Here is a 27,550-nt window from a genome sequence, read left to right as displayed (position 1 = left end):
GAATTACACCTTCTGAGAAGTCCCAACCCCCCCCATGAACTTCTCCCCTCCCCCCGATGTTGTTCCAGACAGTTTCTTACTCTGCTGAGGACGCTGAGCCTTAGAGTCCACATTTTTAGAAGGCCTTTGCCCCTTCCCTCGTGACCAAAGGTGTCCTGGGGACCTTGTCTTAAGTGCACTCTAGACATATTCCATCAGGATAATAATGGAGGTGCACTAAAGTAATCATCCTCATTATTGTTAATGAAAATGTTGACTTCTCGCTCTGCCCATCTAATGCCATGTTCTTCATTCTAAACAGGGTTTTCCTGCTGAAAATCTACCTAGGGTGAAGACGACAAAGTAAATTGCATAAGGTAGGTTTGCTCTGACTTCGTGTGGCAGATAAAGTTACAGTGTGTTGTCGACCCAGCAATGAGAGATGTCAATATATACATGCATGCTCTGTAAATGGTCCAGTGACACTTAGCAACTCAAAAGACAATGTAAACATCATAAGTGTGATCGCTTTGCACCCCAGCACAGAAAATTAGGGGTATCCAATGAAAAGTGTGGTCACTTATGACATTAGTGAGCGGTCTAGTTACACTTTGCACTTCAAAAGGCAATGTAAACATCTTTAGTCTAGTCCCTCTGCACCCCGGTGCAGATTACATGTCACATATTACAAGGGGTATCCAATGTGAGTATCTGAGATGTCCAGTTATGTGGCCACTCCAGTATGTATGCCCTAATATTACCAGCGCTAGGTGGGAAGATTTGTAGAGATAGCTAGTTGAGAAATTGTTGTTTTTAGGATGATTACAGAAAACAGTTGATGTCCCACTCCTCGTTCATTCCGTTTGGTACCATTGTGTCCAGTTGGTCTATACAGAAGGCCTTGTGTTGTTCTCTCCATTTCTTCATGTCTTGAAAATGAACGCGTTTCTCACCTACTTCTACCACCTGGAATTTTAGTTGTACTGTGTTCTCTTGTGGGCACCCTGTAATTGCACATCATACAAACGCTCACAGAACCCTGACATGATTAGATTATTGTGAACAAAACGGATTCTCGTTCGTTATGTGACAACATGCTCAAATGTTTCGGTTTACCTCGATATGTCACTTTCTGATTGTTTTCACTATGTGGATAATTCAAGGATAATTTGTATCAAGCAAGGGCATAAGGCCCTGACGAATGACTTATGGTCCGAAATGCAAAGACCTATTATCGTGGTTTCCACAAACTTTTTTTTTCACCTTATTGAATTAAAAATGTGTGTTTTACATACTACTGAACACATCATTTATTTGAAGTTCTGATAACATTGTGGATAATATGAACAATAAACCACTTTGTAAATGAACAAAACATTTGTGGGTAATACGGTGTGCAGCCCACACTGATGGCTAACTAGCCTTGGTCTCTCTTTCTGCATTATACATAGTGTCCGACACAGTGGAACATTTTTGTGGGCTGCACCCCATGCATATTCTTGAAAGAAGCACGACTAACATAGGGTTTACTAATACCCATCATAATCAGAATCAGCGGCATCCTGCAGCTGCTAAGGACATACATCGATTTTCCTACAACCTATCATTCAGAAAACAACCACTTGTGTCAAGGATAGTACCCATTTCCTAAACATGCTTGAAGACATCACTCTGACCAACAATGACATCTTATTTACTATTGACGGAAACAGCGTCTACACCAGCATACTGCATGATTTGGGACAGGAAGCTGTTGAATGGTTATTACTACCAGAACATCAGAGCTGCAAAGGAATTCATTCTTACACTACTAGCATTCATCTCAGGTAACTGCTACTTTCAATATAACTGAGAATTATTTACAAACCTCAGGAACCACCATGGCACCATCGTATGCAAACTGCTTTATGCATCAATTTGAGACAAGCCATATTCTCGAGAACCCTTTATGGAAAAACAATATCGGAACCCGAGTCAGATACATGAATGATATTTTCGGAATTTGGCATGGAGATAAAGAAACACTAACACAATTCCTCACATACATCAACTCCATATATCAAAGGATTCAGTTCACCACAGAGATAGGTGACCCAGGGATCCACAATGTCAATGTTAATAATTCACAGATGACAACATCGTTGTTCACCAAACCTACAGACAGAAAAAAACTTACACAGAATGTGTTTCACCCTCAGAACACCTTGCACAATTTGCCTTATGGACTGAAAAGGATTATCAGTGACCCAGAAGAGTGCACTACAGAATTAAAGAAATTGCATAAAAACTTCAGGAGAGAGGATACCCGGAGGAGGACCTATGAATAGCGGCTGACAAAGTGACTACCCCGTCATGAGAGAACCTTCTACAGACCACAACTAAACCCGCAGCACCTACAGTCGTTTATGTCTCTCGCTTCTCAACTCAAAGTGCTCAAATCAAAAAAATGCAACAAGCAACAATCGTACAAAAGAATTATTCACTGAGAACAACCACATTGCGGCACAACTAAAATTCAAAGTGCTAGAAGTAGTTGAGAAATGCGTGCTTTTTCAAGACATGAAGAAAAGGAGAGAACAACATGAGGCCTTCTGGATAGACCGACTGGACACAATGGTACCAAACGGAATGAACGAGGAGTGGGACATCAACTGTTTTCTGCAATCGTCCTACAAACAACAATAGCTCAACCAGCTGGCTTTACAAATGTTTCTGCCTAGCACTGGTAATATTAGGGCAAATATCCACCCTATCCACCTTAAGCAAAACCCATATCTTGTGTGTACCCAGCATCAAAGAAGATGCCGTAAATAAGCTTGTGGGACATCAGTAACCATCCCAAGATATGAGATCAGAGAAGAGACAATATTTCTGTTGCGGCTACGATCTACCGCATGGTGGGTCATGTCCAGCCATCGGTCAAGTATGCTCAGCCTATGGGGGGTGAATACCATTTTCGAGTGATATGCAGGAACCCCCAAGGCAACCAGACCGAGTGTCTCAGTTCAAAAACACTGGTACACGTTCCCTCCCCAACAGCAAATGGAGGAGAGACCCAGATACTTGGAGAGAAGATACCCCAAAGAGAGGCGTTGCACGCGATCAAAGAACTCTTCACCACCAGAGGCCCACATCATACACAAGTGAGTCCGGATCCCAGTCCAGCAGTGAACGTAGAAAGAGAGTACATCTATGTGCCCTTGGCAACTCTACTACCTCGGAACACAGCCCCACACTACTGCTGACAATCCAGGTTAAAGACTTTGACTCCCTTGTCAATTTAGGGGCCACAAACAACATGATCACGGAGTGTGAATACCACAAACTCACTCAGAGTCCCAAACTGAAGAAAGTACGCATGGCAATCTATGCATATGGAGCAAAGGAACCTCTTCCTTGCCTTGGGGCCTTCACAACTCTGTGCAGACACAAAAACAAGCAGGACCGCATACTCTCACACGTTCTTTGCCAGAGAAGTCACCAGTGGATGCATATTAAATTTTAAATCAGCTGTACCGATGGGACTCATTCACATCAAGTGATGGCAGACAAGTACATATCGCCCGCTGCCAGGGTAGTGGCAAAATTCCCCAGACTCTTCAAAGGGGTCAGAAAACTAAAGGGACGAAAGATCCAACTACGCACAGAGACAAGATGGTTAATCCTACAGCACAGCACTTCCGAGGCATCCCATTTAACTGTCAACATCTGATGGCAAAAGTACTCCTCACCCTCATGGAAGCCGACATAATAGAACCAATGTCGGGCCCAACCCCAAGAGTCTCCCCGGTGGTGCCTGTGCCAAAAAAAAGTCTAGAAGGACAAATAGGGTTGTGCGTAGACATATGCTTGCACCCAATCAAGCCATACTCCGAGAACATCACAGACATGATGCACCTACTCAAAGTAGCTAGAATCTTCTCCCATTTGGATCTAAACAAAGGTTATCACCAAACAGAACTCTGAAGAATAGCGGTATATCACAACCTTCACTACCCAACTGGGACCATTCTGCAATAAACGCCTACGTTTTGGAATTTCTTCGGCCACAGAAATATTCCAAGAAGACATTTGCAAAATCATCTGCCACATACTGCACTGTATCAATTACAGTGACGATATCTTGATCTTTGGTCAATCCCAGGAGGCCCACGGCGCGACAGTGATGAAAGTTTGCTCGTCCCTCAACAACACAAACATACATACCTCTTAAAGACAAGTGTGTTTTCAACAAGACCACTCTAGAGGAGGAGCCAAATGCCTTTACCGGTAGTCCCGCCCCTATTTTGCCTATATGCTGGAAGCCGAAAGTTGCGACATGCACTACGCTGCTAATGGTACCTATCCCACAAAGAATCCTCAAAACAAGGTATCCATTGAGAAAGCCCTACATGATGCACCCAGGGAGAAATTACAGTCTCTTAAAAGAGTTCCCTGAAGAAGTGTGAAGTGACAAAGGCAACAGACTGGTGATGCCACATGAAGCAGAGGTAACGCACCAAGAAGTAATGCCAAGGCAGAAAGTATATAGAAGTAAAGAATTGAGTAACATTTCATGTGCGCTATGAAATGCAAATCGATTTACAATTGTACAGAGGCTGCAATGCAAGTAGATTCATGAAGGCTGGCTATACGTAGTGAATGCAGGCGGTGCCGCATATAAAGAATCTGGATGTTCCATGTCGCATTTTAGCAAACTAGGACTCTGTGAGCAAAAAGGGCTGAAAGTATGGCGCAGCAAAGAAAGATGGCTGAAGATGGAGTAAGAATCGAGAAGGCTTGTCTGGCCCAGTGTCAAGGGTTGAGGCAGCCATGAAACTGGTTATCTATTTGAGAAGATACAATGAACGTAAGAAGTGAGGCGAGCTCCCATTGTAAAAACACTATGAGTGCCAAGTTGTATTCATTCAATAGTATTAAATATGAAAAAGGAGCTAAAACACGGTCTCCGGTTACATGGTGTAGATGAAAATAGACTTTGGGCAAGCTACATCAAGACTGAAGATAAGAACGTGCTTGCACTCCCTTCGATTCTCAGGCGCAGTGATACTTTGCAAGGCCGAGTACAAATGGCAGACAGCAGGAGTGATGATTGATGATGGGCTAATTGGGTGGGAAGGCATGGTCAAGTCCACCCACAAGCACCTGGGGTACCAGCTTGGGTGCTGCTAGCGAGTAGAATATTGCAAGCGTGCCAACCAATTATAGAAGGCCACCTAGTAAGGAGCCCCATAGTTTGAAAGGTAATGAAACGTCATGTATTTGATGACAATGAAGAGGACTTGCACTAGGGGTGGGCATAGTTGTCCCCCTGATTACAGAGACCAAATCATAATCCTATTCCCCATAGAAAGTATATCTAGATGTTCCCTGTAGACCACAATCCAACGCGTTTTCTCACTTTGCTACATAGTAGGACGTTAATGATGAGTTTTTACTATAAAAATGTGTGTTTTTTAATGTAACACATTGTTGAGCGAACGTCCGTTGAGGTCCGTTGTACTCCCTGTTTTAGACAATTGTAAATAAAACAGCTAAGTTTTGCCAACTTCCCGAGTCGGTCTTATTATTGATGTTAGAGTGAATTCTGCATCCCCATCCATCCAATAAATTGCTACCTCGCTAAAAGGGCCTACGGGTTCACGTGGTAGAGATCCAGTGTTTCGGATGACCGGACACCCTCTGCTATCTAGCCGAAGATTGTGAGGTTTCCTGTGGCGAGCGGCCGATATAGAATACTTACAAGAAGATCGATATATAGGTGGGATGGGTCCCTCTATGATGAAATCCTTCCTGGTTTCCACAGGCGTTGAGCGGACAGAAGGCGGTGGTGGTTGATAGAGGGGTGACAATACCGAAAGCCTTGAGCTGAAGGGCGAATGGTGAGTAGATTGAGGGGAATGGCAAAATAAGGGGATGGGATTGTGGCAACGTAGAAAAGTAACAGGGGTTGTTTAAAATAAAACAAGGAGCGTTATAGTAAAATGAGGAGCGTTTATAGAGCCCGGTTTCCTACCTTAAGGCAGGTCTAGAAGGAGTCATTTCAAACCCCAATCGGGGTATAATTAGGTGGCACATAAACAGGTTTATGACAGGGAATGACAAACTCCAATCAGAGTATTTTAGGGGCTAGGTGAAAAGGAGTACCATGGTATATATGTGAAAAGTCGATGAGTCTGTCGGTCTGTGTGTAGTGTATTATGTAAATGAAAAGAGGTATCGAAGAGAGACAGGAATAAGCTGTGTAAAGTTGAAGTAGAGCTAAAAAGGTATTACCTATTTTAGGTCATTGTCGGCGCCACAAAGGGGATCGCTGTCAAAAGCGGTATTGCAACACATGACCACATACTTGCGTGCAGTGTACACAGGGATAACATTTGAGAAATGGTTAGCTTTTTTAGAGTTCCGGAAAACATATCAGGAAGAGAGAGAGGATCTGCCAACTGAAGATTGGATGCTTAATCAATGTAAGGAGGAAAGTGTCGAGCCTTCTGCTCCCCTTGCCTCGCTTGAAGTAAAAAGCGTTGATACAGAAGACGTAGGATTGTACCCGCTAAAGGAACTAAAAGTGGTGACAGGGTATAGCAACCAGATATATGAACCACCTCCTTATAGCAGTGATGATAGTCCAGAAGAGACTAGAAGAAAGGAGGCGATCTAAGAGCTTACAGAACAAGGAGGAGAAAAGTGAACGATTGAAGGTAACCACAGACATAGAACAAGAGATTAAGAGATGGAAAGGAGAAAAGGATAAAGCTGATAAGGAAATGCTTGTACAGAACAAATGGATGGGAGGACAGGTATTGTTCAACCTTGTTGGTAAAAGTATCGAGGAAGTTAGGCAAAGGGAAGATCAAGACGAGCAGGACAGAAAAGATAAAGAACGAGAAAAGCAACTGAAAGAGGATGAGCATAAGAGAGAGTAGGCAGAGACAAGAACAGATCCATCAGGAAAAACAGCAGAAGAAAGGAAAGGGAGGAGGAGAAAAGGAAGTATGACAACAGGCAGAGAGCAATCGAAGAACGAGAGACAAGAAAGGAAGAGAGAAGAGGAGGAAGCACAGAAATTGAGGGATAAAAGAATACAGAGACGAAGGGGAAAAAGGAGCATAGAGCAAACTAAGGCAGAGAAAAGAAGAGACACGAATGGGAAAGAGTTAAGATGGTGAAAAAGCAAAGAATTAGGCGAAGTGGAGCGAAAAAGGAGACAGAGGGAGCGCGATATTGATTGCATTCAGAATGAATTGATGGAACAGAGTCCAGTAATATCATGGTTCAATATAGAGGATTTCCTCCCATCACAGGGAGCAACATCAGGGCCATCTAGGGTAACCCTCGAAGATATATTTTGACATAGGAAGTATCAGGGAGAGGATAAATAAGGCCCATCAAGACTTAAGGGAATGTAGCAAACTGGGAAGCCAAGAGAAGGGGAGTACCTGGTCGTCCAATCACAAAGCGAAGAAAGAGACCCATTCAGTCTCAAGCATATAGCCTTGTCCTTATGCAGGCTGACGTTAGATAAGGGTGAAGGGGATGAGAGGCACACTAGTTGGGGGCTAGAGATGTCAGGCAGAGAGAGAAACCTTCCGTGGGGAAGAGGGAGGAAGTGCATGCGGCCCGAGGGATGTCTGCAGACAGACAAGGAAGTAAGATGGGTCTGATCTAGAGCAGCCTAAAGATAAGACGCCAGATCCTATAGCATATCCAGAGCATCCTAAAGGATGATCACAGAGCGAGAAGGGAGAGTCATCACCATACATGAGCAGGCTGAGGTCATTGCCAGAAAGGAGATCAGGAACCATTGTACCCACTATGGATAGGCAGACGATGGGAGCGGATTGTGGATTTGGGTTCACACAGTTCCCTTTATTAGAGAAAAGAGGGGCCAGACCGCTGTATATTCATTGGTCACAAATGGATAAGGATAATTTAAGGTGTAAACTTCCCAGTTTAACGGCGGGTGCGGGAAAATGGATTCATGAACTCGAAAAAATGACAGGGGGAAATACATTAGCAATAGGGGACATTAAGGGTCTCCTAGCAGCCATTTATGGGGAAAGGACTGATGACATTTGGACGAGAGCCGGATACTCAAGTGTCATGGCACAGAACACAGCACCTAATGGAGCACCATTTAATAATTGCAGAGCAGATGTCTGCAGAGTGCTTGGGGTGCAGTATCCCGATACATTGGATATGGGTGCAATTATGGCGCGTAAAATGAGAGAAGATAAAGATCTGCTTGCTTAAATTCAAAGTATTCCGGAACGGTGGACTCTTGAAATGCGGGAACCGTGGGGGGGAAGACAGTGGCAGTATTTTATCACATTCTGTCAGGGATTGCCATAGCAGGTACAAAGACAGTTTAAGAAATTAGTGGGAATGGAAGCAAAGCCATGGGCAGAAATACAGTTGACCATAGTGACTCACTGTCGGTTGTTGCAAGAGAAAAATAAGAAGGAAGATGCTAGAAAACTTGAGGGAGCCAAGTTAGTTCTGAAAAAATTGTCAAAATATGCCATAGAAGGGGCGGTGCTGACAAGCGGAGAAGGATTGGGAATGCAATAAGTAGTGGGTGCATCACAGGCAAATCAGCACCAAATGGATGAAGGTGGGAAAGGGTTTATGTCGCGAGCGAGGCAGAGGAATGGGCTACAGAGGAAGAGGCGTCTTTGGGGACAAATCAGAAGAGCTCCTCCTGTAGGTTGGACATGTGGGATGACAAGGCACATTGTGCGCACATGTGGAAGCCAAGTTTATGTACAGAATGGGGCGTGGGGACAGCTTATCCTCCAGCATATAGCTCACAAGCTAGGGATGGGTTTGCCCAAGATTAGACAGTGTATCAAGCACAAGCGCCGCAAATGCAACAGACATTGCAACCACAGCAAGCACCATTGAATCCCCCACAAGGGCAGTCACAGCATGCACCCATGCAGATACAGCATAAGGCAAACAGGGGACCGCTACTAACACCTAGAGTAGGGGGTGTCACTGTGGTAGGAGGAAGTCCTTTCATGGGTATGAGAATAAGTATGTATCCACAATAGGACAGCTCACAGGGCGACTTGATGTATTTAGTACTATTAGTGACACCAGACCCCAAGAGGAACCAAGGGTTGATGTGACAATAGGAGGCAAACATTTTCTTTTTTAGTAGACGCTGGGGCTACTCGTTCCATGTATACGAGAGAGGAAAATACCCAATGTCGGGAAATGTCATGAATGCGCAAGGATTCTCTGGAGCTACAAGTCAAGATCCTTTTACTGACGAGTTACCAGTCTCCATTATTGTATTCAAGACAGACACCGGTTAACATTCTAGGCCGAGAGTTAATGACGAAAGTTAATATGATGATTTCTTTTACTGATGAAGGCATAGTTTGTTCTACTCCAGGGATACATTATATGAATGTGTGCAAATTTATATTAGCATTTACAGGGCAAATGGCTCTGCGAGGGATGCCATTAGAGCCAGAGGTTTTTCTTCATGGGGTTAGTACTTTGTTGACATGGCTACACGGCTTAGGGGGAAAGATTATGAGAATACCTCATGAGTTTTTGTTCAGGCGACAGATACCCATGGATGAAGAGGGAGGGACGGATTATTCCCCTAGAGGTAATTGCAGCCATAGTGCGAGGGAAGATGGCCATGCTCGTAGGAACTATGACGAGGGCAGGCCATGGTGAACAGTGATTGCCATTGGGCAGGGGTACAGACTGACTGACATCACAGACAAAGACATGTTTAGAGATGATCCATCGGATGAAGTGATATTCGAGATGAGTATTACACATTGGATTCAGATAGCCAAAAGAGAGATCCCACAGCGAATGGTAAAAGTGCAACAGCACCCAGCAATTTTTTTATGAAGATTTGGAAAAAGGGACCAACTCTTTATGGACTACAGACCCCTATGATGTAGGCCTTTGAAGGGGCTAGGGGAGGTTAAGATTAGGCTGAAGACAGGAGCCATTTTACCTCGATCAAAAATGTACCCAATGTCTCGAGAGGCGGATGAGAGTATTTTTAAGACTATATCAGCCCTGATAGACCAAGGTATTTTAGTGATGTCAGAGTCACTGTGTAATACCGCTGTGTATCCAATAAATAAAATTTTAAAAATACATAATTTAAAAAATAAAAAAAAATCGAATGGAGGGTGGTGGAGATTTATTCAAGGTATGAGATTGATTAACCAGATTGTAGAGGCAGAGTTTCCTTTAGTTCCGAATCCAGTGACAATATTAAGTAGTATCCCAGCAGAGGAAAGATATTTTACGGTGATTGACTTGGAACATGCTTTTTTCTCAATCCCGTTGCATAAGGACTCCAAAAACCTTACGTCATTTACATTTCACCAAAGTAAACTGAAAAGCATGCGATTGCCCCAAGGGTACTGAGAGTCTCCATCAATCTTTAACAGGGTCCTTCAGATGGACCTAAGCAATATTGATTTGAAGAGTTGTGATACAGTACGTAGATGATATTTTGGTTTGTAGCACAACCAAAGATGAGTGTAGATAAGATTTGATTGGGTTAATGACTATCCTGACAGACAAGGGATATATGGTAGACAAAGAGAAGTTGCAATATTGTCAGAGAAGAAGTGTTGTTTATAGGCTAGTAGATCTCCCATGAAGGAAAGAGGGTCACACCTAAAAGAGCTGAGGCGATTATGAAAACAGCAAAACTGCACACGGTAAAACACACGCAACCGTTTTTGGAATTATGCAACTATGTTAGAGCGTGGGTGTTTGATTATAGTTCATACACCAGATTCCTTTTGCAGGCTTTGAAGAAGCATAAGTGAATAAGGAAAACATAGAATGGACTGAGGAAATGGAGGAGGGTTTGAAGAAAGCAATTTGTACAGCTCAAGTTTTAGCAAGTCCCATTTATGACGAGGAGTTATTTTTATTTTCGCACACAAATAGGACAGTCATGAGAGCAGTGCTTAAACAGAGAACTACACTGGGGCACAAACCTCTGCCATATTATAGTGGGATTCTGGATCCAGTTATGAGAGGGCACTTTCCTTGTGAACAGTTGCTGGCAGCAACGAGAAATCTACTAGTATTGTGATTGGGTGCTCTGTGATACTTTTTGTGGAGCATGCTTTGTTTGCTATTTTGGAAAAACCGATAGGTAGATGGCTATCTCTGAGAGCTTCTGCATATGAGGTGGTTATATTGAATCCTGCAATCAAAATAGACAGATGTAAAATAGTGAACCCTGCCACGTTTGCATCTGAGCCTGTAGTAGAGAGTGTGCATGTGCATGATTGCGTAAAAGAAAATGCATTAGCGGGGGGGGATTCTCTATATTGATGGTTCTTTCGAAAAAAGATCAAAATATTGGGGAAAGGCATTCAGGATCAGCTCTGATAAGATATAGAGCAAATGGTGAATTTGAGGTGACAGCAAGTGCAAGACTACCGTCTCACTTTTCAGCGCTAGCAGCAGAATTGGTGGCACTTATTGTTGCACTTGAGAAACATGCAGGGCAGGAAGTAACAGTGTACAGTGACTCTGCCTATGTGACGTCAACCATGCTGCAGGGCTAGCACTTTGGAAAAGAAGGGGCTACTTCTGAGTGGATGGCACTACACAGCGCAATACACAGCGTTATTGGGTAGGCTTATTAAGGCACTACAACTCCCAGCAGCCATTGCAATAGTTAAATGTGCAGCACATACTAAACAAACTGACGTTATCTCTTGCAGGAACTAAGCTGCAGATGAGGCCAAGAGGGTTGCATTTTCACCAGATATTTCAAGTTTTGATACTCCAGATGTAAAGGAAAAAGTAGTCACAATCATGATGGTAAATGAAGGGTTTAATCATTTGTCAAGAACACAATTGGTGGAGGTTCAAGGCAGTACACCACAGGAAGAGCAAGAGTTGTGGAAACGAAGGGAGTGTTCTTTATCCCCCTCTAAAGCATTGTGGCGACAGAACAGCACTGTAAAACCAGTGATGCCAGTCGCATTGTTAAGGGTAGCGCTTGAATAGCTGCACTACCCCACGCATGTAACTAGGGAAAGCCTTGCGACAGCTATTGCGGAACACTGGTCTTTACCAAACTCGTTACAACACGTTACAAATTGCATCATATGTCAAAAGTTTACCACTGGGCATAGACTACGAACGATCAGAGGAGTGATTCCTCGACCGAATGGTCTGTTTACATATTGATTATGTTGATATGCTGCAATTATGTAGTGGATACAGGTATCCGATAGTGGTTGTGTGTCCCTTTTCTAGATTGATCGAAGCAGGTCCTTGTACACAGCCTGATGCCATTTGCACAGAAAAGTTTTTAGTCCGAGAAGTCTTTCACAGATGGGAAATATGGGAGGTGCTGAGATCCGACAATGGACACCATTTTGTTAATGAAGTATTTCAACAGATTAGTCTATTACTAAGTATAAAACACAAGTGTTCTTCTGCTTACGCAATATGGGATATGTGAGACACCTAACAGTCTCCTTAAAGAGAGAATTGCAAAATGTAAATTGGCACTGAAGAAGGGATGGCTGTACTTCCTGCCCCTTGCATTATATGCATTAAGGGATCAGCCTGGGTCGGACCACCACCTCACACCCCACAAGCTAGTGACAGGGAGGCGAATGAGAACGCCTTTGTCTCCTCCATCGAGAAGTGATGCCCAGAAGACTGCAGAAATGTTAGGAAATTAGTTACATGCTTATTTGACATGTATGACCGCTAGTATCTCTGTCATTTCAGATCAACTCAAGCACAAGGGGTGGGGGTCGGTCTCAGTACACAGATGAAGACCATTCAGCAACCAGAACTCAAGAACTATTTCCTGTACCTAGACTTTTTATTGGCGACCCGGTTTTGATAAGGAACTTCACCTGGAAGTGGCACGAGCCAGGCTTTAGTGGTCGCTATGTAGTAGAAAACATTACCCCCCAGCAGTAGAAGTCTAAGAGAGACATGCCTGGATCCACTTGAGTGACGTAAAGCCATACGCTGGTGAGACCGACGCACCCCCACCTATCGATTCAGAAGCAAGACAAGAAGAAGAAGAAGAAGAAGTTCAGCATGTGCAGACCTGATCGATGATGAGAAAGAAGGACGCTAAGGTTGCTGATTAAATAAATGCAAGTGTACATTTGGACTGTGGCTCACCACAGACTCTCTTTATAAATATTATAGCAGGAGTGCAAACCCAGTTCTTGAGTCACAGAAATCTTTGAATTGGACTTCAGAAAGTGCTGACGTACTAAATATACCAAACCAGGAGTTCAAATTTGACGAATGGAAACGTGAGCAGTTTCCAGACTCGTTCCTCACTGAGTTTCTGTTTGGTTAAACCAATGGTCCTGATAGATGCCTATAGGCTTCTTCGCACCGTTTTTTTTTTTCATACTTCGAGCTTATCCTGCTCCTGTTGGGCGCAGTACTGATTTATACACTTTTCTACATGATCCTTAAAATGGCCCTGCAATCAGGTGCTGCTTATGGCAATAGATGAACAGACCCTACAGTTACCTGACCATTTAACAGGGTTGCCTGATTAAAAAGGTTTTTTCCTTCCTTAAAGCAGTACACAGATACAATGAGGAATGTCAAGAATGGTGCAGTTTTGGAAAATGAGCAAACTCAATGACTTGTGAAGAATCGTAAATGGTGGGGATTGATGTATTGGTGCATAATATATTTTCGCGCCTCGAAACACTTGTGTATAGGCGTGTTATAAATGCCATATATCATATAACATGCTCGTCATTTATTGTTGTTTTCCTTATTTTGTTGATCCATACTGTTTATTTCATTGGTCCAGGCAAGGTAGAAGTCCTTTTGATTCTTCCAACTCCAGTGACTCTCACAGATGTGTCTATTACTGAAAGGCCAAGAACATTTGTGATTTTCCCCAAACCAGTGGCTTGTGTGAGGTTGCCTATTGCTAAAGCGAATGTACCAATGATCTCCCCTGTAGGAAGAACCCTTATGGATATACTTCAAGTATTATGCGAGCACTCACTTTGCAAGAGGGAGACACAGGAGAATCACAAGGGAAGACAATGAGTTAAACAAATATCTAGACAGTACAGCGCACTTGGGTAATAATAAGTTGTGGTATTAGCACATGAAAAAGGTGGGAGAGAGATTGTCCAAAGAGAGTTGCTATGTTTTTGCTCTCATACCTTACGCCGTGGGGAATTCCAAGATTTTCATAGATAAAGAAGTATCAGTCCAGAAAGTTCACGGCCTGACACACCTTGCACTCTGCCATACAAGGTCATTTCCAGGGTCGAACGGCATCCTTGGTATGGGTGACTGAGAAGATAGCTCCAGAAGAAGATGATTATGTGCAAGATTTAAAAGACAAGAGAGAGATCCCAAACCAGAGATCACATGATAAGATATGAACAGCCTGGAATAAATGGAGCGGAATCAGATGGGAAGTAAACAAAAATCTCAATTGCAAAGGAAAGAACTACGAATACGCAAGGAGAGAGGTCAGCTGCAAATCCAAGAAACTGTGCTTACTCCAGAGGGATGGGATGAAGGCCTGATTAAATGTAACGCATTAGCACTTACATAATAATATGAGTCAGTTATAGATACTGCAGAGAATTAATGCAAATATCATTGGCCAAAGAATGCAAAGTTGCTGACATGGGTGGATGATAAAGAAGGTCTGTTACAGATAGTGCCCCTGGCTAGTGCAGAACTGCTTCTGAAACAATGGTACAAGAAAGGTTGGAATGAATCAGCAGTGCGGCCGAATTTTTCGATCTCCGAGGCATCAAGGATGGAACAGTAGTGATAATGGACCACTACTGGGCCTGTGGATCCAGAACATAAATGAACTTGCCCAAGGACTGGGAAGGGCTATGTTCTATAGTTCTCATTCATATTCCAGCATTGATGATTGCAAAGAGTGACCCGAGCATTGAAGAATTCCCAAAAGCAGATGCTCACCTAACGAAGAGATCAGTTGGATTACTTAATCGAAAAAAAGAGGGAGAACTACTTTTCAGCCAAGTCCATAGAAGCCTTTGATTCAATTCTGTATGAACACAGGTTGTTCAATGACACTGCTGCGGTATTCACAACTATCTTCATGCCAGGGATCCAGACGATGGTGAATGCCAAATGGTTACAGATTACCAGATGGGAAATTCTGCAGACGATTAATACTACCATAAAGGGATTCAACGCTATCAAGGAAGAATTGAGAGCCAGAAGACTAATGACTCTGCAGAATAGACATGTCCTGGACATGATTACAGCTATGGATGGAGCTGTCTGTGCCAAAATCGGAGAATCATGTTGCACATTCATACCTTCTCACGATGACGAGAATGGGACCTTGACAGAGGCCATAATGATGCTGACAAACTTGCACATCAAAATGGAAGATGAGGCAGAAGATATTGCAGATGACAGCTGGTTTGCATCGATCTTCTCATGGGTTCCATAATGGATGATTAAAGTTCCTCCGAGCACTTTTGGTGATGATCATGTTCGGATTCTGTGTGATCAGAATATTAATCACACAATGCAAGAAGACAGTAAAGAAAGCACTAGGAATGAAGATCATGATCAAAGTTGAGTCTGGGTTTGGACCCAAAGAGTTGACAGATGAAGAAATCAGAAAATATATAGAAGCGAGTATTCTAGCACCAGAGGGAACGAAGTTCCTGTATCCAAGAAACCACAAGAAGTATGTGGGACGATGGATGTACTGTAGCATGAATGGACAATGTAGTCACATTAACTGGAGCCTTGATGACCATGTAAAATCAGCACGATCTCTGAAAGGAGTAGTAGTAAAGATATGGACTCCAAAAAAGCACATTTTCAGATGAGGATGTCTAGATGTGAAAGATGGGAGAGTGGTCGATGAATCAACCAGAGGGGGGAGTGTAGAGGAGCCAAATGCCTCTACCGGAAGTCCCGCCCCTATTTTGCCCATATGCTGGAACCCGGTAGTTACGACATGCACAACGGCAATAATGCTACCTATCTCACAAAGAATCCTCGACAGATCACGGCACACCCCAGTTCGGAAGTGAAGACGAAATGTGCCAGAGATTTATCTGGATACTTAGGTGATGAAGAGGAATAGAACAAGGCGGAACAAGCATCTCCTGAACGAGGATAAGGAGCACAAGATGCACAGCCTCAATGTTGCAAACAGACCTTGCTGCATCATCCGAATGCCGAGATGATGGATCGAAAAAATGGGGTAAGACAATGTTAATTTGTTTTGGTGGGAGGTGTAGCATTGAGCATGGTCTCCTGATCCCAGGGACATGAAGGGCAGCATCAACATGGTCACATGACCAATGTTAGTGTAAACACACCGATAAACCAGTTGATGCCTGTACCCAGTACTGTTCGGCCGCGTCCTCATTTCCACTGCGCGCACCCCGATCCCTAGTTGGGATCTGCCAAGTGGGTGCTTAATATGTTGAAATACAATACAGTATATTGCAGATTGTTCACGTGGATGCTGTCTGCTATTAATGATCTGTAACTACATCTGCTGTGTAAACTACATGCGCGTGTATTGTATAGAACACATTATGTACCGAAACAGAAGTTTCTAGGCAGTTTTTGTTGTTACAATTGCCTGCAAAATGCAAATCACGATTCTAAAGGCAAGAAAGAAACGTGTCAAAGACGGCGTCTGCGAGACGTTTTCTCAATCCCCGAATGAAACTTCTCCCTTCTGTGTAGAAACGTTGTAGGCATTGTGACGAGCTGCCATCTGCCCTGTATCCCCGCTTATTGTTCGGCCTTCAACAAGCAGCAATCGAGGACCGACCCCACTTCTGCTGGCTGGGGTAAGTTTTGGTAATGCTCTTGGAAGAAAGACCACTAGATAAACGATTCGTAGAAAGGACTCCTCTCCTTCTCACCCTCACGGCCAGCATTAACGACATTACAAAAAAGCACAAAAAACCAAAAACAAAAAAAACCACCGCTCCTTTTACTCTTATCGCGCACATCACCGGACACAGATACCCCTCAGAAACGCTCCCGCCTAGGAAAAAGTCAAAATAAACAATTGTATTCGCTCAATTAGAGATCCTCCCGCCCAACAATCATTGGCTGTGTGTGCATTCCGCCCGTTTCTCATCTCTCCCATCTGATAAGAGAGTATCCCAATTAAAGTGGAATTCCAACTGCAGTGTGCGTGTCTTTTCTTTTGACCCGTGATCGCTTTGGGAACAAACAAAAAAGGGTTTAGTTCCCCAACAGCAGGCCAGGGCGCACGTCCAGGATACAGTGCGGGGAGATGGCTCAGGTAAAGGGCATAAGGAATGGTCAACAGAATCTCCTCCTGCTCCCGCTCCGCTGCGGTGACAGACATCTGTAGTCGGTCACCGCAGTGGAAAAAAGCCGGGCTCCTGCGCACTTCCTGCTGCAGGGAAAAAGTGGCTCCTGTCAGCGTGTCTCCTGAAAGTGTTCTCGTCGGTTATTTCAGCCAATGTATACACAAAAACCACAACAAAAAATCCCGTACCACGCTGGGGTTGTACTATACCCGTGAGTTGGGGGAAAGGTGTTCGGGCGCAGCGTGGGCTCCCGGCTGCCGCAGGTTGAGGGAGTGGGAAGGGGAGGAGAAGCCGAGAGAGGAGGAGGCGAGAGGAGGGAGAGCCCCGAGGACTCGCTCTGCCTCTCACACACACCCACCCCTCGGTTCCCAACCTGCGTCGTCCGCGGCACCCTCTCTCTGCTGTGACCGAGCTGCCCTTCCCCTGCCGGCGGCTCACTCTGTCCGGGTTGTTTCCCCCCCTCCCCACTATTTTATCTGATGCGTTGGGTTCCCCCTCGGGAGTGTGGGCTGGAGTTGCGTGCAGCCGCAGTTTCCTGGTAGTTTTTTTTCTTCTCAGTCCCGCCCGTGCGGTGTGACCAGAGGTGACGGCGTTTTATTGCCCCGCAGTGAGATACCGACACAGGGGCCTACTCTCCCGCGCCTCCGGGGGTGATAGCGGCGCCGGGCAGGAGGAGGAGTAGAAGGAGAATGCTACGGTTCCTTCGGAGGACCTTTGGCCGGAGGTCGATGCAGCGCTACGGCAGAGCGGCGCAGGCAAGCCGCGGGGCGGCCCCGTCCCGCGGGCACCGGGACGAACCGGACGGGAGTGGCCGCGCGGCCGGAGTGGGCTTTCCGCAGCGGCCGCAGCAGCCCGCGGGGTTGTCACCCGCGCCTGCAGCCTCGGCCTCCTCGCTGCTGCCGGTGGTGAGCGGGGGAGCCGCCGTGCACATCCCCGCCGCCGGGGACAGCCGGTCGGCACTCTGCTGCCGGGTGCTGCTGCTGGACGGGACGGACGTGAGCGTGGACCTTCCGGTAAGTGCACACTATAGCCCTTCAACAGGCGGGAGGACTTAAGTTTTGCTTGAACAGCAGGTGCTCAGTACCCCACGCTCACCTGCGTGCCCCTTCTCTATACTCCACGCCCACTCGACTCCTGTCACCGTTGAGACACCTGCCCCTTTCCTGTGTTTTTTTTATAACACCCCTTATATTGTCTCCGCTCTTGTTCTTTCCCAATTTCTTTGGTGCGCTGATTACCTTTCACTCAACTGGGTATTTTTTCTATGTCCTCTTATCCTCGTTTCTCCCACCGCCGTATTTTCCTCTGAATGTCCCATTGCACTATATCACCGTGGTTCCCCTCCCCCTTTTTGCCGTGTTCCTGTTCTCTTCTGTTTCTACCCCCGCCCGCCTTGTACCTTCTGCCCGCTACAGGTGCGGTTTCGATGCCCCCGTGCCTGTGCTCAGAAGCAGAGCCTCCTCCCTTATCCGGGGTTGTGTTCTTGAAACCTGTTGGGTCGGATTCGAGCACTGGTTTCTGGTGTGTGTGTGGCCGGGCAGGCTTCGGGAACTGTCTTTCTACCTCTCCTTATTTTCAGTTTCGATGTACACCAGAGCGTGAGTGGAGAAATGTGCCGAAGCAACAGTTGGGCTCAGCGTGTTGGGGCCAGATATGTGTCACATGCAGGACAGGAGCGTTCTCTTCCCAGCACTTGTTTGCTTTTTCCTGTTTTTCCAGACTGCGGGGGGGGGGGGGGGGCGTCGTGCTGGTGCCAGAAATCCCCAGCACAGAGAAAGCAATGCACCTGTCCCCTCTCCAAGGCCACTCTTGCTGTAACCCCACACCTACTCTGTTGTTTTGCTACTTGCATTTTCCAAACGAAGGCATGAATATGCAGCGCGTCTCGCAGAGAATACGCACACGTTTTTTTTTTTCTTTCTCCAGCAGGGCTATATTTCCTGGCAACATCACCATGGCACCTGCTCAGCCAGCGACGTTGAAGCATAGGGAAAGTACTGTGCGAGCCGGGGACAGGGCCTGTGATGTTATCAAGGAAAAGTCCCGGTGCCTGGCAGGCAAACCCCCGAGGGTGCTGTGCGTTTCAGTATACTCTTAAGTGATGAATGCGGTGGATGTTGTCGGCAAGTTCCTTTGAGTCGTTTGCAGAGCGCCCAGTGTGCCGCAGGCCTCTCTCCGCCATTCATTTTCACCTACCAACCAGAAAGTAAATATAGACGTAGCGGCCACGTCTGTGCACTCACTGGACTCCTGAACGCTGAACACTAGATACACCCACACGTGAAGAGACTAGAGACCTGCCGCATTTGTTAAACGCATCTTTCTCTTTCTGGGGTGCTCCCCAGATACCACTTCGGAAGAATGTTTATGGGAAAGCATATATGAAAGAGACTCCATTTTAATTGCAACTCCTGTACTGTACCATCCAAGTAATGCCTTAATGTGAATGTCTCCACGCGCCTAACAGATATGTGCAGCCCAGGAATGTATCTATGCACAGTGAGACTAGACAGCAACACGTGCCAGGTTGTCGCTATGCCAACACACTGCTAGGTTATCGAGGCATAGGCTTAAAGTGCCTCGTGCGTTATGAAATATGAGCATGTCCCTGTTCTGGAGGCCATCTCAAGGCTTGTATTGTCTTTGAGAGCCATGCGGTCACCTGACAGGAATTGCAAGGAACAAAAGGGCTTTGAAAACCATAATGCAGGTACATATGAGGAATCTTAGCGTTTAATGAGTGAATCGCATTTTAAAAGGAACACTTTTTTGGTGTGTGACGTGTGGCGTGCCTACAGAGCTAGGCACCCAGGAATGCACCTGCCCTGCATGAAACGTTCAAATGGTTACCTTCTTTGCCACAGAATGCGCCAAGTGGCTGTCCAAATAGCAGAGCGCCAGTTAGATAAGGTTGTGTTCAATTACTTTATTAGTCTCCGATGTCTTTGAGTTAGTACTTGCGCAGGGCTGTTAATAGGAGCGTCTAGTAGTTCTCTCATTTTTTAAAAGCTTAGTTATGAATGTGCAAGCATCTAAATGCAGGTGCGTGTTTTTAAAACGGCATCTTCCGGATAAGAACTAGTGGCAGAATGATTTGGACCACGGGTGGGCTGTGAACGGAAAGTGGCCCTGGACATGTGGTGTAAAAGAGTCCCCGCATTGCAGCTTGCAAGCAAGCTCAAACCCACTTCTCTGGGCCCTTCTCTCGGAAGAATAGTTGGAAAAGGTCCCAAACACGAAACATTGAGAGAACATTTGTCTTCTATTTCGAAATAAATAGTCGGTATACAGAACACTAAGCTGATCTATAACATTTGCATAGTGAACGATTTATAACGAATGTGTTATTTCCAAGCAATGTGGGGCATGAGGAGGGATGGAACAACGGGGTGGGTTGCACGAGAGAGAGGAGCAGAAAAACAGGGTACCTAACCTGCAGAAGAGACCCATAGTTCAGAGGCCCACCAGAAAATCTCCCTGTAGGCCAGCCCACCACTTTATTCAAGGGGTGCATTGACCATTAATAGGAGGCTCTACCACCTTGCATAGTCTGCTCAATAGTTTGTTTGCACAGAAGAACAACATGGAGCATACACAGCGGGCCACGTGGGTCATGTTAAATATCAAACCGAGATATGTTGTCTATTTTCCACGTAAGTCATAATAGTATTTGCAATGTAACCTTCATGTTAAGATTTAAATGGACCGTTACGATAGTACTGCCTGCTTTGTTGAAAGTACAACTCAATAGATTCTGGAATTAGTTTTAACTGCATTTGTCACAGTATGTTTTTCGGAGTTATTGTCCAAAAGTTTCTCCTCCTTTGTTCTTATGGTGTCATTTTGAGTTTAGAGGTAACTGAAAAAACAGGTGGGCAGCAGTACCTCCTGAGTACGAGTTAGTAAGCCAATAAGCGAGCACCACCTCCAATATCTGCATGGAGGAATTGCCTCGGGTGATAATTTCCTCTAGAGTTAACGCTTGCAGCCTTTGCATGGAGGTATTACCCTTGGTGCTATTTCCTTTAGTGCTATTTGCTTTAGAGTTAACGCTTCCAGCATCTGCATGGAGGTATTACCCTTGGTGCTATTTGCTTTAGAGTTAATGCTTCCAGCATCTGCATGGAGGTATTACCCTTGGTGCTATTTGCTTTAGAGTTAATGCTTCCAGCCTCTTCATGGAGGTATTACCCTTGGTGCTATTTCTTTTAGAGTTAACGCTTCCAGCATCTGCATGGAGGTATTACCCTTGGTGCTATTTGCTTTAGAGTTAATGCTTCCAGCCTCTTCATGGAGGTATTACGCATGGTTCTATTTCCTTTATAGTTACGCTTCTAGCATCTGCGTGGAGGTATTGCTTCCATTCCCCAACAAAGTCCTCTGGGACTTCAGAATGGGGTGTAACTAAAGCTCGTAAAGCAAAGAAATAACAGGGACCACATTTGATCACTGTAATTCTTTCTGGAAGAATGTTAATATCGCCAAACTTGTAACGAGGCCTTTGGTGTTTAGCCGGGGCTGCGATTAGCATGCAGTACCGTTCAGGTAACTTGCCCGCTTATGGATATGTAGGTTGATTGGTCCAATGGGAATGTGTTGGGTTCTTTAACAGTTGAGTGAGTGAACTATGCCACAGAGGGAGTCCATGCCATTGTGTCACTAGAGGTCTGGCTCTCCAGATTACAATCTGCACTCTTGCAGTTGGCACCCCTACAGTATTGCTGTGACCGCGGCTTGTCCTACCATGTGACCAAGATGACAAACTGCATTCGGCAGATTATCCAAAGTTGTTTGATCTTTCACACCCATGCTCTGTGGGACATGCACCATTTCAATGCTAACTGAATATTTTAAACCCTTGCTCTAGACTGTGGAATCACTCCCAGTCTGTGTAACCACTGTATATCTCCCTGATTATTCGGCACCAGTGCTAGTGGCCACGTTCATGTTGGTGATCGGCCTACATTTAGATGAACAGTCTTTCAAATTCATAACTCCTACTAATATTGATGCCTTTGCTGTTACTAGTTGATAACGAACACATTCGATCAGAATGTAAAATTGATGCCAGCAATCAATGCTGCAATTGGCAAAGTGCTTTTTTTAGCTGTACTAATTTTCTGCTAATTGCATCAAAAATTATTAGTTTAAAAAGGTGAGTGATATACCCCTAACAAGAGAAACAGACACCACCCTGGGTCCAATGCATCTTGCGACCGTTGTGGGTCCCCGGACGCTGATTTCCTACACCTAGCGTGGAGTTGCCCGCCAGTGTCTAAATTCTGGTCAGATGTGCTTGACGAAACTAACGCAATTATCGGCGAGAGAGTGGGACACTCGCCACTGGCGGCGCTCCTCGGTCTAACGAGACCCCTGTCTTCACACCTCCGGAAACTGGCAAGCTTGTTATTGGTTTTGGCACGTAGAAGAGTGGCGATGGCATGGGGACGAGGCACACCCCCTAACCTAGCGAACTGGAAGAGGGACATCACATACTGCCAAGAAACGGAAACAGAATTCATAAAGACACTCCCTCTCCACGCAAGACCCCCAGATATGTGGGGCCCGTTCATCGCGTACCTCCTCTCTAGCGCAGCACCTGCCTGGACAACCGATCAGCCACCACAGTCTTCTCTTGTGTAAATGTAAATGCATTAATTTCCTGTTGTGTGATGGGACTGTCGGAGGGTGGGCGTTAGGGGGGCATTCGGCGGCTTGTTAACAGCCCACTGTTTGGGCTTGTTCGTACTCCTGTTTACTAAAATGCAAAAATAAAGTTTAAAAAAAAAAAAGGTGAGTGACCAAGGGAGTGGGCATTCAATAATGAATAGATAATTGCAGTGCTGCCTCTCATGTTCTTCTGTCTGATTCAGACCTCATTAAAACAATTAAGAAAAGTCTTGTGTGGAGGCAACCCTTGCACCCATTAAATGGTCTTTACATGTATTCATGGCTGTGAACTAAGAACCTCACGACTGGTTGCCGGCCCAATGGACAAGTTTATGCAGATGTGCATGTTTATTGGATTTCCACACTGCTAGCATCTTTGTAATCAGCCAAGTGCTTTGGGCAGGTGAGCAAAATGTTGCCTTACTAAACAAATGTACGCTTTGATGAGATTTTGGTGTTCATTTTGGTCTGCATCTGAATTTGAGATGATTGAACAGCACTCTTGATGTCCGCACCAATCACTGTCTGGTACACAGTTGAAATGAGTCTATTGGTTTACGGTTATTATCCGTTTTCTTGATTTCTTGATTGGGTTCTGCCATTACTTGACATGGCTACACCCTACAGCTGTGGCGGCCCTAAGATCGGTCAAGTGGCACAACGAGTAGAGCGCTCGCTTTGACATCCGTGCAGAGCCTGTTAACAACGCAGGTTCGAATCCCGGCAGGGCCAAACTCAGCCTTTCATCCTTCCGAGGTCGATAAATGAGCACCACACACCGTGGGTAATAATAAGCAGCGCTCAGATACCTGAGGGTTCGTAGTGCTATATAAATGCCTAATTATTATTATTATTATTATCATGTTTTAAATCTGGCACTGAACCTTCCGATGACCCCTTATTTGACAAGTATCCACAAGATGCAATTATTTATGAATGTAACTTCACATCATTTTGATGGCAATAAAGGAAATTATGACTAATAGTAGTATTGTGCACTCAGGAGGTGGTGTTCCTTTTTGTACTGCAACCTGAAGCCATCAAATTCCTTCCTCCCTAGATTAGCCATCCAAAGTGCTTTGACTTTTGGGGTGGGGGGTGGAGGAGGATATTGTTTTCGTTATCCTGGAATATTGACAACTGGTAAATCACTCAGATACCCTCATGTCCCGGGAAACATGGCTCTGCCAGGTGGTCTCCTTTGAAGGTTTCAGGTTAGGTAGCTTACTTCCTGGCCATCTGCATCGCAAGGCCATATGAGTGGTAGGCTGACTACTGACATCTCTGGTTCACTTATGCCTAATGGTCAACAAGCACCTCTTCTCTTGATAAATGTGACAGCACACCTGTCCATTACACACAGTGTGACTCTTATCTCCATTATTGGGGACTTTTAAGCCCCCCCTCTTTGTAGCACGGGATTGTTATTGCCTTATTTATTTTTGTTCAGCCGATGAATGGCCATGTCTTCTCCACCAAAATGGGGTTGTCTCTGAGGGAAAACTTTGGGACAGTGACCAAAAACAAGCAAACGTGGTACAGATCTTTTGGGGTAACTGGTTTTCAAACACATAATAAAGAGATGCCACCCACACCTAATTTTCTGAGGGGAATTTCCTGAATGAAATAACAGATTTTATGATCGAAAATCCAATGTCCCTTCTGGGGATCTGATTTTTAATATTGCTGATTGGGGAGATGCGATCACCTAGCCGTAAGATGTTTATTGTGCAACAAGACGCTTGGTACACCTAAGGTGAAGTCTCTTTGCACTTTTCAGATTTCTTTGGAATGCTCTATAAAATGAACCTCCTGGACTCGGTGGATTTTAAAGGTATGATTTCATTTAGCCACTAGAGAGATCCCTTTTTGATCTAGGGCCTCGAGCAAAGAAATGGTTATGAATTATGAGCTACGTAGCTCGTGTGGTGAACCTCACTGGGAGAGCCTGGTTTAACTGCACTTGTGCCCTGGTAAAGCAAAGTTGGGCTCGATACCGGGAACCTGCCTTTGCTAATATGGACCCCGATGCATTTGGGTTGGTGGGACTGGTACTATGTAGTATCACGCATAAGGTCAATGGATGGGAGTGAGGGCTTTAAGATGCAAGCATCCATGACATTTACCCTTTTAAAAACATGTATTTATTTATTTATAGCCAGCTGCAGTTGTACTCTTCTGCTCGCCCTGATAATATGGATTCAGAGCTGACCAAAGAGACTGCACAGGCATAGTCTTGTGTCTTATATGTCAATGAAACAGCTGGGTTCTGCCTCCAAAATACTCACAAGATAACTGCTTGACTAGTTTGTGGAAGGGACAGAGGAGGGAACCCCCCGCCCCTGCCACAGATCAATGCTTTACCCTGTTAGAGGTCGCCCCTTAGATACAGGTAGGGGTTGCAAAATGTACTTTCCTTCTTTGGTCTTTATTGTGGACTTTGGCACTTTGGAGAGGGCCCAGTTGATTAAATTAAACTGGGGGCATGCCGCATTGGCCCCAGATATGTGACCGTGTTCTGCACTTTGCTTGCTCATAAATGGACGATTTGTAAAGTCTGAGGTGGCAGCAAGTCCAAGTTTGAAAATGTAAAATGGCTTACCCTCAGGGCCGAGTGCTAACCTTCTGCTGTTCAATTAATTCTTGTCTGACCTTCTGAATGCCCCAGGCCCCGGGCCGCATGAAATGCGGGCCGATGGAGGGCCTGGGAGTTTAGGCCCGGGTGTGGGAAAACGGCGCAAAAGCAGTAGGGAGGGGCGTCTGTACGGCGCCACAAGAAACAAAAGCCCAGGAAAGGGCAGGAAACAGCACCTGGGGAAGGTGCGAAATATAACAGCAAGGGACCGGAGGGGAACCCGCCCCCCAAGAAGGAACAAAAGGTCTGGGGTGTATAAGTAAGCCAGGAAAAGGAGAGGCGGCACAAACCAGGAAAAGAGCTCACCTCTCTCGGGTAGGCTCTTAGTGCCTGGATAAGGGGAAGGAAAAACGTTTGCTCTTGCGGGCTCACTGTTTTAAAATCCCCTTTTAAACATACAGGCAAAAACGTTTGCTCTAGCAGGCTCACTATTTGTTTCCTCGCTTGAACATGCAGGCATTGTTTCACCTACCGTGTCGGAGAGCGGGCAAGACCAGCCTGGCGGGACCGCGAGAAGAAGACTACTGGCGCAGCAAGTACCATGAGGAGGTGGGAAGCATCAAAGTTAAAGGAAGATCGTGTTGTCAAGGAAGTATCCGAGGAGGTCAGCCCTGCAGAAAGAAGGAAGTCAAACAAGAAGGAGGGTGGAAGAAATGGCAAGAAGGGCCCAGGATTTCAGTGAACGGGCAACCAGGCAAGACGCTCACCTCGTTCGGGTAAGTGTTTTGGGACCTGGACAAGGGAAAAGGAACCGGTTTGGAAACGCCAGCCTAGGAAGGAAGCATAACCCGGATGGATGTCGCCCAACGCAGCAGAAAGCAGTAAGCGCGTTTTCTTTGTTTGGGTGCTTCCCTGGGTGACTGTTCCCGAGCAAGAAGATGTGCTACAACAGAAGAGGAAGGGTTCTGGTTCTCTCAGGGTTCCAACGCAGAGGCAATATGGTGGCAGCCAGTCAGGTAAAGGAGCAGAGTAATATGAGGGATGAAAGCGGGACTTCAGCGCTGGGGACCGCGGTAGCCTCGTGTGAAGGGAATTGTCGAGCAGTAGGCGAGCACTTTGGGGATTTAATTCATGCCACTGGCCCTGGGTAACGCCCACCCTCTCTCTGCTTGCCTCGCCTGGGGGGTTGCATGGGGGATTTCATAGTTGCGTGCGCAAGGACCACTGTGGGGTCGCAGCTACGAGGGACGAAAGCGGGACTTCAGCGCTGGGGGCCGTGGTAGCCTCGTGTAAAGGGAAATGTCGAGCAGTAGGTGAGCACTTTGGGGACTTAATTCACGCCACTTGCCCTGGGTAACACCCACCCTCTCTCTGCTTGCCTCGCCTGGGGGGTTGCATGGTGGATTTCATAGTCACGTGCGCAAGGACCACTGTAGGGTCGCAGCTACGAACTACAAGGGGGGGGTGGAGATATGCTCTCTAGCAGCTGCGCAGCAAAGAGGTCAATGCTTGTATGGGCGGCTATGCGGCAGACGTAGTAGAAAAGCACACGGCATTGGTAGCTTCCAATATTGAAGTAAAATGTAAATCTGCTCTTACTATGAGGCCTGGAGATTCTCTAATCTCTGGTGATCAGAAAAGTGTGTGCATATATTGCCAGTCTGGGTGCACTAGGGGGATCCTTTGCTGATCATTTCGCGTGCGTGGGGGTGTAATCATTCTTTTTCAGTCAAAAACGGTGAACAGTTCACAAGAGATTTTAGAACCAGTATTGTTAAATGATAGCATGTGGGCCAGCGGGGTGAACAGGGGTGCCCACGGTGACCACCCTCCGGTAACACGGCTTGGCACGTTGTATCAGGGGTGCCACTCCGCGCGCAGTGATGTGGAAATAAGCGAGGCAAGGCGAAAAGAAAATGGCCGAGGTAAGAACAAAGAGGGCAAAAGGAATGCAGCAGTTGGGCCGATAAGGCAGAAAAAGTGTTTGGTAGCCGAAACT

General features: G+C 45.7%; 1 protein-coding gene across 1 annotated transcript in view; it reads left to right on the top strand.

The window, feature by feature from the left end:
* Positions 1 to 17,643: 17,643 nt before the first annotated feature.
* The window catches only part of EPB41L4B (erythrocyte membrane protein band 4.1 like 4B), a 950,447-nt gene continuing 940,540 nt past the window's right edge, over positions 17,644 to 27,550 (top strand). Inside the window, exon 1 of the mRNA XM_069620555.1 lies at positions 17,644 to 18,319. Within this exon, the coding sequence (XP_069476656.1) occupies positions 17,996 to 18,319 (324 nt within the window). The 5' untranslated portion in view covers positions 17,644 to 17,995. The remainder of the gene's footprint in view (positions 18,320 to 27,550) is intronic.

Source organism: Ambystoma mexicanum, chromosome 5q, assembly GCF_040938575.1.
Source record: "Ambystoma mexicanum isolate Mex_15411 chromosome 5q, UKY_AmexF1_1, whole genome shotgun sequence".
NCBI lineage: Eukaryota > Metazoa > Chordata > Amphibia > Caudata > Ambystomatidae > Ambystoma > Ambystoma mexicanum.
This window is presented reverse-complemented; position numbering and strand designations above follow the sequence as displayed.